The sequence below is a fragment of the Varroa destructor genome, unplaced genomic scaffold (genome assembly GCF_002443255.2).
Source record: "Varroa destructor unplaced genomic scaffold, Vdes_3.0 BEIS01000007.1, whole genome shotgun sequence".
NCBI classification, from domain to species: Eukaryota; Metazoa; Arthropoda; class Arachnida; order Mesostigmata; family Varroidae; genus Varroa; species Varroa destructor.
The window spans coordinates 31,542,717-31,553,260 of record NW_019211460.1 but is presented as its reverse complement, the minus strand read 5'-3'; the positions used below and the strand labels follow the sequence as shown (position 1 = coordinate 31,553,260).

Genomic DNA, 10,544 nt, shown 5'->3' with positions numbered 1-10,544 from the left:
CGCCGTACGAAATCTCTGGCTAAACGTGTTGTATGTTCTGCCGCTGTCAATGACATTGAGATTTTGGTATCCGCTAGCCCTTATGGGTACAGCTACTCTTGGGGATGTGCATCATCGATGATCGAATTCTGGTTCAGGGTAGTGCGGGAGAAAAATTACAATCGAAACTATCACTTGGGCGCGTTCTCGTCTTTACGTTACAGGTTAGTGCGAAAGCGAATGCGGGATTACTCATTATTGCGATTCTACACTATATAGTATATAAAATAATTGTAAGTCATGGCCGTGCATGTTACTAACCAAAATTCGATTCTATTATTGCAAAACGTCGAACATCTAAATTTAAGACTATCCAAATCCCTTGGCGGTTTGCGACGACATGGTCATCACACTAATGGGCTTGGAATTTTCGATGTATTTTGAGTGGCGGTCCGCACATTGACTGGGCAAGTCTGAATAAGCTTCTACTACCCCGTAATATCTTTTTAGTTTAAAGTCATAGAGATAATACGTTAAGGATTCATAAAATGTTTGTACAACGTGCACTTATATAGAATATACTTGCATTGGAATCAGCCAATGGCAAACCGTTTTATCCGACCTCGATTGTCAAGCTTGAACTAAGGACACGTCAAGGTTATAAATCGCCTGAGCATTTGTACAGTTCGTCTCTACATATCTAGGCACCACACCACCTAGTAGGCACCACATAGTTTGAAATAAAAATTAAATGTTGCTAGTTGACTTTATAAAATACACAGGTATCGTTTTTGTTTTATTTTTCTTTGCCTCTGATAATTGATTATACTACAGTTTTGTGCAGCCTCCTTCTGTAATCTAGTGTGAATAATAATGAATTAATGACTTTTATTTTTGGAAATATTACTGCCAATATTATTAGTTGTTCATTTTGTTTTTCATTTCTTTTTATAATCGATATACCCTCTAAATCACCGATATCAAATTCATCAAGAAAATTATTGCCCTTATATAGATTCGTGCTACTCATGAAAGCAGCTATATATACGCCACGTAATCCAAGAATCAAAACTATAGGCTATAACGATATAAAGGAAACCTAAAAAGGAGATATCATTAAACGTGCTTTTATCCCGTATACACGCTTTGATTATTCTATCTAAAGACAAATAAAGAAAAAAGTACTAACTTAGCATTGGATATCCACCACCAATACCATCACAATGTTCCGAATCACCATATATAGACACCCCTTTAATGTTTCATAATTTACTCTTTCCTGACTTCTGATTCACTAGAAAATGCAGCAATTCCGTAGCAACATTTTTGTGATTTGTATATAGACGAAATGAACAATCTTCGAATTGGAAATTAACAAAATAAAAAACCGTGCATACGCTATGGTAATCCGTTTGATCCAAGATCACCTAAACTATTCGTCTTCGTCGATCACCATCACTTCCTCAGGGTTAAGCACAGGTCGAGACTTGTAGTCTTGTTTCATTGTTACTGTTCTCGATAGCGTCGTTAATTGAATACGCTTTTTTACCTTAGGCGTGCCCTCGGTAGTAGGTGTCGTTAGACTGCTGTTTGAAAGAGTGCCATTGCCCTTTGACGAACTGCTGAAGAACTTTTTGATAGACAAACTTTTTGAAGTTGATCCCTTTGGCATGTTCTCTTTGCTTTTCGTGTCATTCGTGAATGAGTCTTTACTGTTAGAATCGTGGCTAAAGCCGTTCTTTGCGATCTGATCTTTATTATTTCGTCCTGGTCCTGCTGTCCTCTCTTCCTCAACAACCTCTTTTGTATCTTTTTTGTGAATGTCTTTCTTATCCTTAGCTGGCTTTTCTTCTGCCTTAATCTTCTTGATAAGCTCCTCCAGGTTATGCATTTTGAGGAGTTCGAGCCTAACCAGCCAACAACTATGCACGTGATCGAAAACAGCGATTGTGCGCAATGTGCGCTTAACTTGCGCTTTACCAAATTTCAAATCCTTCATCTTATTGAGGAATTCCGTTATTACCTGGCTGGTGCTGGAAGTACCGTGCGCAACTTTGATAAGATCAGGAAGAACCTCATCAGGAAGTAGTTTTGCTGAGAAACTGGGCGTTCCTTCTTTGGGGGTATCGTTGTCGAGCTCCTTCAAGCCAAACTTTTCGACCCAATCCTTATTGACAACAAGCCTGTTGTTCTTCGACTTCTTACAGGTCCCTGTTAAAGTAAGCTTTAGGCTCTTCAAACCAATTTTAACGTCACTCACAGATCGCCACTTCTTGTAGAATTCTTCATACAGCTGGCGCACACCACTTTGGAAGCCATGAGCCGTCTCACAGAAAACTTTTAGGGCTGCAAGAGAAACAAAAATGAATAGCCTTTTAATATTGATGCGGTAATGGCAGTTACAGTGAGACCTACGCAGGTTGTATATAACAACTCACAATTAATGCAAGGCACTCTTGAATGAAGCTTATCGAAATAAGAAAGAAATATTTTGATTCTTTGAACGCGCACCTTCATCAGTTAGCATTTTTGGTTCAAGGTGGTCTTTGCTGCTCTTTGGTGTATTGATGATTTCTGGTTCTTGTTCCCAACTCGGTTTGAGGGGGTGGTCCTGAGAGGCAACCAGAAGCACGGCCCTGAAATTCCGTAAGGTGCCCAATGTCTGAGCGCATTAGCGTACGATTTATAGCATCCCGGAATTTGACGAATCTCTATATGCAGGCGTTGACATGGGAATGAGTTTTTTTCAAGGACTAAACCCTTTCAGGCGCGATATGATCGCAATAAGTAAAAATGTCTTAGGAATGGTGAGGACCGATTTTTTTAATATATTACAAATAAGAAGCGTGAAGAAGATAATCACGCTGATAAAATGTAATTACACGATGAAGTATGACTAAGAATGCTTATATTTTGAATAAATCACGGAGGCTCAGGTCGAACCTGATACCGCATAACTATACGGCTCAACACGCTACGCGGCCCCATACAAAGGCAACTAAAACGCAGTTAAATATTCCGCAAGTTACTCGAAAATCCCAATATTAGGCTTCAACTATTCCAAAAGAATATACAAAACAAAAAATCTAATATTTGGTTTTTACTTGAATTGTTGAAGCACTTGATATTCAGCTTCAAGGTTATGTCCTTTCCTTGAAACAGCACAAACAGCAACCATCTTCTTTGCCTGAAAACCTGCCTTTCGCTCCGCTCTAAACTCCTCCTGACGAGCCGCTATTCGTGCTTTCAGAGCTGCCGGGTCAAGCGGCTATCAGAAAGTGTCGAACATTCATGACATCAAAAGGACAGTGCAGAGATTCAGTAAGTCTAATATCGAGCTCCCTGATGACTTATAGGTTTCCACATACAATCAATGACTCCGATAAGTTTGTCTGGAGTTAGTCGCATTAGCATCTTTTAAAGTTCAAACAGAAGTATACGAAGTTTTTTACTCTTTTGTAAAGCCTTACCTGGTCGTCGCTCTCTTCTTCCTCACTCTCACTAAGATACCCGTGAGGAACAAAGAAGTCATCCTCTTCATAATCGTCCTCAACATTTTCTTCTTTGTCCTTTTCGTCGTCGGTGCCAACAATGGACTCAACTTCACCTTCTACATCTTCCCATTCGTCATCTGAGTCAATGGAATAGTCAAAATCCTCAAACTTATTGAACGGGCGTCGTCCAGTAATCTATAGAAAACGAAACATTAAAGAATTGGTAAAAAGTAGAAATTTTTTTTTATTTCTGAGTACCGTTTAGGTATATGCATATATATTATATTGCCACTTGATTTCTCTGATCAGCCTACGTTAATTTATGAGCACCCGGGCTAACATCGTCGTGTGATCCTGCAGCAGTTGGCTGAGCACCTTGCGTTAATTCCCCCGAATTCCCATAAAAGAAAAACTGTTGACCCTTTACGACCTTGCGTGTATCCAGCCATCTTAGACAGTAACAGAACGTACTTTCTTTTACAGAACAGACTTTACTGTTACAAATATTACAAATAAATATAAGGAACCCGATAAGCAATCAATAAAGAATGGCTTTTTTTTTTAGAAATTTTCGGCTGCTTCTTTGTAAGGCCAATGCTATATTATAACAAAAATTATTTATGTCAAAAAGCCAGGAACCCGAAAAAACAACTTTTTCCCGTTTCATATTACGTCTATGGGGCAGCTTCTTTAGTTTAACCTGTTTTTTAACTTGCCCACGAGAACTACAATTTTTAAAACATGTAATCTAAAAGTAGGCTGACCTGTGGACATGTTTTTCTCCAAGTGCCGTAGTAAGCTGGGCGGTAATTTTCTACAAACTGTAGAAATTTTGCCCGTACCCTACCACCAGATGTCGATTCCTGATCATTTATCAGATTTTCAGTTCCCACGACGAAACAATCCGTATCTTCTCTCTCTCGATGAATTTTTCTCTTTTCAGCCTTCAGCGGGCGATAGTTAGTCTTCTTGAGCACGTCGAGGTACAGCATCGTCGACTCGTTCTGAGTATCGGCTTTCTTTATCGAATTCACATTGTTATCTACTGTAGCATCGGCTGCTTTGCCATCTGACTGTTTTTCACCTTGTTCACGAAGCTGGCGCCCTATAATCTCATCGATCTTATTTCGGTCGAACCTAGCTCTGGCAGCAGGTGGTACGATTGCTGCTAGCGCCATGTCTTTCTTTAGCTGGAATGGCTTAAACTTTCCTAGACTTCCATTCGATCCGGAACAAGCGGCGCCGACAGCAAAAGTACTACCATTATAAAAAGCGATCCCACCAATGGTACCATCGTCTGCCCCTATTTTAGTTCCATCACTGGGGTCTTCCGGGCCACCGGAAGAACCAGCGTCTGCGCCGCCTCCACCTGGAAGACTTTTATTCGGTATCGTCTTGACGACGAAGAATGACTTGAAAGCCTGTTTTGCTTTTTGCTTTTTAGCCTCTTCCTCTTTTTGTTCGCGCCGTTTTTCGTCCTCTTTTTTCCGTCGCTCCTCTTCTTTTTCCTTGCGAAGCTTTTCCTTCTCTTCGGGGGGGCAGGAACAAAACACGGATAAAACAACCTCCAAAAATTTTGCCCGTTAATTGGGTTCAGCCAGTAACGGCTACGATTGGTTGTTTGCAGTGCGTTGCTGGCACAAAGAGCGCTTTCATTAATTGAGCCAGCCGAAACACAAACCGTTGGCCAAGTCGATTTCCAGCCGTTCTAAATAGTTCAAATAAATACAAATGCTTGCCTGAAGGGATGGCAGCGACAGATTGTATTGCAACATTCGCGCTTATTTATGAATCTGCGTTCAGACATTAAACTGGGACAGCCCCCAAAATGAAGCGTAGAGTTCTACCCTGCAAGGAGAATTTAGTTTGCTAAAAATTCATTAGTAAATTTCGCATCTAAGAAATGTCCATGATCTCGACTGTGTCAACATCTGTCTGCAGGTCTTATTCTGTCTATATTCTCTGCTTTTGTTCTTTGAGCTTCACATACCACACATATCCTTCACGTCAAAGCTTAAAATTGGTACAGATTTCATTCACCCACAATGCAACTGCGTAGCTCGTATCTTTCTGCAGGTTTTAACCGCTGAAACTGGACGGGTTCTAGGGTGGCCGGCCGACTGCCTGTTACTAGCCTATTCCACTGATACATACACAACGTATCAAGCACGCTTCTATTCTGATTAAATGTTTCTTTAAAATATCGGCCATTTTCCATGTTAAATCATAAACGTTTATAAATAGTTTTATATTCCATTTTTTTTCGTTAGAGTCCCCTCCGCTTGTTCTATATAACCTTTCCTAAAAAGAAGGTTGCGGACTACTTTCAAAATCCTCGTGTTCCTTATATTTGGTCGACATATACAGGTAGCGTTAAATGTTTGTTTGGGTATCCAAATGCAACCTCTGCGCTGAAACTTTTTCATTTTACGACTGGCACCGTGTAAGTCGAATATAATTAGTAGTCGAATATAACTAATTAGTTTTCAGCCTTTTTTGGTCTACGTTCCCGCGTCGTTAGGTCTATGAGTATTTTTCATGCAGGCTTTTCGATCCTGCGAATAGGGAGCCCTGATCTGCTGAAGCATCGAACCTACTAATCTATGAAGCCAGCCACTCAGCGGTGGCTTCATCTTTTAGGTGATTGATGTCAGTAGATTTTGAATTATAACGTTTTCGGATAACTACCATTTTATGGTAGTAGAAGGTTTAAAATATACAACCTTCAAAGCCAGAACCTTCCTTCTGTTGCATGCTGATGTTCACGGCTTATGTCCTACCCCGCTCTGATTGTTCTCTTATACATTCTAACCTGTGTGGGTCAGCATTAAAGATTCCTTCGATGTCCTGCCTACCTTTCTCTACTTCATAGCATAAAAAATACTTATCTATGTATTGCAATCTAGTATTATGTGTTTTTATTTAATATCTTCTCTTTGATCTAACTATTCGCTGTGCCAGCGCATAGGCCACTTGCTGAAGGAAAGACATTGAAACCTATACGCGTACCAAAGTAGGAATTCTCAGCATGAACTCCCGTAGCACGTATGTAGATGGTAGTGAAATCGAACAAAATGAAGGAAAGTCAATTTCCCTGTTGAGCAGACGGCCGTTGAGCCTATCCGTGTATTGTTGCAGGGTTATTTCATTGAGAACAGGTCTTCAAGTGGAAGCCATTTCAGTCACTTCCGTGGCATTCGTTTGCAAATGTTCCTGCCTCGTATCCTTCGGCTTATCGCCATGAACATGAATAAAGCTCTGATTGACCCATTAGAAATTGTAAAATTCGTTGGTGGCGACTACTATTTATATTGGTAGTACTCATATACAGATAAAATAAAATGGATATTGCCATTTAATGCGTGGACGCCAACCGGGACAATTATATCAATACAGATAAACAGGAGTATTGGTCAGCTAGCGGACTTGGTGTTCGTCGGTTGATCATGACGCCTTCCGAGTCATAATATTACGTCGAGCTGAAGAATCGGAGATTTGCCTGGTCCGTTGGCTGATAGTAAATAGATGAAAACATTGCTCTCTGATGTATAAATCATAACAGCAAGAAATGATCACACCTACTCTTATATTATATCATCCACCCACAGTAGCCGTTAGGCGCGTGGGTTCGCGTTAGGCCAGCAAAAAGGCGCTTTGTTGCAGGAATAGAACAAATCGTACATCGAATGTTTATGGAGAGTTGTTAGTGGGTGAATTCGGTCTAAAAGAGGGATTTTCCAACTCTATTCAGTAATCTGTCTGTCGTCATACGACGGACCAACACCGACGTACATTTATCGCTATATTGCGGATCGGATTAGCTTATAGGTCAATCATGTATCCATCAATATTCGACACAATTTAAATGGTGCCATGCCACACAGAAGGGATTGCCAAAGGTGATCCAACAATGACAGAACAAAAAACAGGAGTAGAGCTATCAGCTGCTTTATAATACTTGTTGCAATATATGCGGAGCTTCAACTTCTTAGGACAACCGAAATAACCGCGTCGGCCGTAAACGCATTATCCTTATAGACGTATAAGGGTCTGTCGTGAAGTATGGCCAGCGTTTCGTTATTGGCAGGAGGAAACCTTACAATACCGTTTGTAACTTACAGTTAGCAAGAATGATTTTTACTACTCGTCACAACATAATAGATCTCATGGCTAAAGCCTGTACTTAATAATGAATGCCGCAGTTGAATAACATAATGCCCTTGCAAACACTTTGAGAATCATATTGGCCGAAAGCCATGTGGAACGTTTAAGGAATAGCTTTCTGAAAATAAAAAGTAGACAGAAAAACATCACAGTCAAGGTAGCCGGCTTAAATCTACTGACACCGTAAGAGCAGAAGCAAAAGCAGCGACGGAGCGTTTCGTCCAGATAACATCTCAGCTTTGCAGTTTCCGCAAAGCCGGTTGAAAATGATGTATATATAATAGCAAACCTTATTTCATTATGAGCAGTGACGGAAGCAGAACAAACAAACTGAAATCCAAGAATCTTGTCTCTTTTAGTATAAAAACGGCGCATTCATTAAGTTGCAGCTATGGAAGATCTCCCCTGGTTAATGAATACCAAGAAAAACTTGGTAATTTCCACATGAATGATCAAGCATGCAATACGATATAGAACATGTAAAAATTAGTTTGATTAAAAACATAGTAATAAACCTAAAAATCGACTCATTTCGATGATTTCGGTCGAGTAGCTGCCTAAAATTATGTTTGCCAGTCTTTTTTGTTTAATATCTAAAAATTTAGGAAACCGGCATTCAGGAATAATTATGTTTCATATTGCGACAGGAACATGTTGCTCGTGGACGCGCATATACAATATCGAACGTATTAACTGCAATGCTGATAACAATCTCAAAAGTGGCTCGGTCTATCGTAGGCATCCACCTTGGACTGGGGTTGGACGATCGATTGGTTACCCAGTGCTCTACATCATAACGTTAGCTGTCAGATTCCAAAGCTGTGGAGGGTATGGTGTTCGTTCTTATTTTCTATCGATGAGAGGCGCCACAGATTTCTAAAAACTCCCATCTGGCATTTGCAAAGGTCCAAGCAGTTCGACCCGGCTACTGTTTCTATTTTGGTCCGTGTGCAAACGGTCTAGGTACAGCAAACTTAACCGTTGCGCCTCTTGGTGGTGCTCTCTGCGTTTGGTTCCGTTATTCAGCGCTTTGTTGTTGTCTTCTGCCGATCGACGACGTTGCCGGAACCAAGATGATGTTCGTTGACAAAGCAGAAACCGCAATAACAATGAGGCAACAATATCAAATAGAAACAAGTATGAATCGGCTAGAGGAAACAACGTGCTGATCAGATAGCTTGGAGCATTTTCAATATAGTTTTATTTTCTGTATTGCCGAAAATCGCACCTGGATCATGTCATAACAAATAGCAGGCAGAGGCTAGTCTTAACAAAAACTATTACGACCACTTCTCGACAGACAAATTTAGGGGTAGCGCTCGCATAAGGTCGAATTGCTGAAAGAAAGCTGCTTTCATTATGAAGTCAATGCGCCTCTCACTGGTCATGATCTGTTAATCAAAAATCATGCGGAAGACCTACTAGATGGTTATTGCAGGTCAGTGGTGTTACCCTCCAATATAGCCTACCCCTATCGCGCCGCGTTTAAGTTCCTTTTTCACAGTTGATTTTTTCCTTCCCTTTCTCTTGGCGTTTAGTCTGGCGGCAGGTAAGCATCCACCGACCACTAATGGACATCTACGAGGGGCCCATCTCGGATTCGTCGTCATCATCAACGGCCTCATCTCGGTCTTTCTGCTGTTTCTGCCATGTTGGTCTACCACTTCATTTGCAGCAGTCCGACACCATCAGCATCAACAACGTCGATAGTAGTACCTATTCTTTTCGTCTTTTCACTCTGCCTTACCAGCAACATAAGTTGCCTTTGGTTAGACACTAGCTAGCCAGCTCTACGACTATGAAAGTCATGGGCTCCTTTTCTACGTTGGTTGCAATAGAAGATCAAGCAACAGCAGCAGAAGGAGAAACACCGTTCCCCATAGCCTCTTTCCGTTCGCGCTACCACCGCCGCTGCCGCATCGAACAGAAAACATGCACTGGCCGCGCGCACACCATCCCACCAACCCATCACCATCTTTTAGCGCTGATGTGGCTGCTGCTGCTACCACATTTTTTATTGATCTACTCTCCTGTTTTTGCCGCTGCCGGCCTAACGTTGCTGTTCTGACGAAGAGCTCAGAACGTTTGGCCATGGCAAGCGCTTGGATCGGCTAAGGAACGCAGCGGCGATTCTGCTGTGACCCGCCGACCGACCGACCGACCGACCGTCTACTTGACGTAGATGAAACAGCTTGCCTCGCATCGCACCGGGGCCTCTCAAGGGTCAAGGCCCTCCTCGCCCCGTATATTCCCCCCACTACCCCCTTCCCCCGGCCCGGCCCGTTGCCTGCAGGCGGCCATCTACCTCGCGCGACTACCTGATCTTCTTTCTTGGGCTCGCAACCCTCACTGCCTTTTGCGCTTCAGATCGGGATGGCTTGCTCGATCGGTGGATCGCTGGCTGACTGACTGACTGGCTGGCTGGCTGGTTGACTTGGAGTAGATACGTGCTCCTTTTCCTTTCTTATACATCTTGCTTCTGCCGCTGCCGTTCACGAAAGCCAAAGGCGAACGAAAAAAGAAAGCCAAGCCGGCCCTGCTGCGTCACAGAGTCCAACGAAACGAATCAGGGACCTTCCGTCTGATTATCTCTTCTGTAAATTACCACCGAAAACCATTGCCAAGCCTAATGTCGAGGTTAACACTCGGGTGGCAGCACTCGACTGCTGTCGTTTCGACGTGTAAGCTTAAAGTTTATTAGTAATTAGCAAACAATCGTATACCATTATTGCTATACACAGCGGTCGTAGGTACTTCAGTGAGAGCCATTGCTGCTACGTCGAAGTTTATCAAGCGTTTCCTGAAATTCGAGGTAGTTGATAAAAAAGAAAACAGAAAAATGACTTTGGATGCACGAAATAATAACGTTACTTAAAGGGAAAGATAGCCTCGTCAAAAGCTAGGAGA

General features: G+C 41.9%; 1 protein-coding gene across 1 annotated transcript in view; it reads right to left on the bottom strand.

The window, feature by feature from the left end:
• Positions 1–740: 740 nt before the first annotated feature.
• Positions 741–10,544, bottom strand: part of LOC111254324 (uncharacterized) — a 39,770-nt gene continuing 29,966 nt past the window's right edge. The window contains exons 7-11 of the mRNA XM_022815030.2: positions 4,238–5,005; positions 3,450–3,668; positions 3,084–3,247; positions 2,491–2,615; positions 741–2,325 (exon numbers count right to left, since the gene is read on the bottom strand). Of these exons, the coding sequence (XP_022670765.2) occupies positions 1,412–2,325; positions 2,491–2,615; positions 3,084–3,247; positions 3,450–3,668; positions 4,238–5,005 (2,190 nt within the window). The 3' untranslated portion in view covers positions 741–1,411. The remainder of the gene's footprint in view (positions 2,326–2,490; positions 2,616–3,083; positions 3,248–3,449; positions 3,669–4,237; positions 5,006–10,544) is intronic.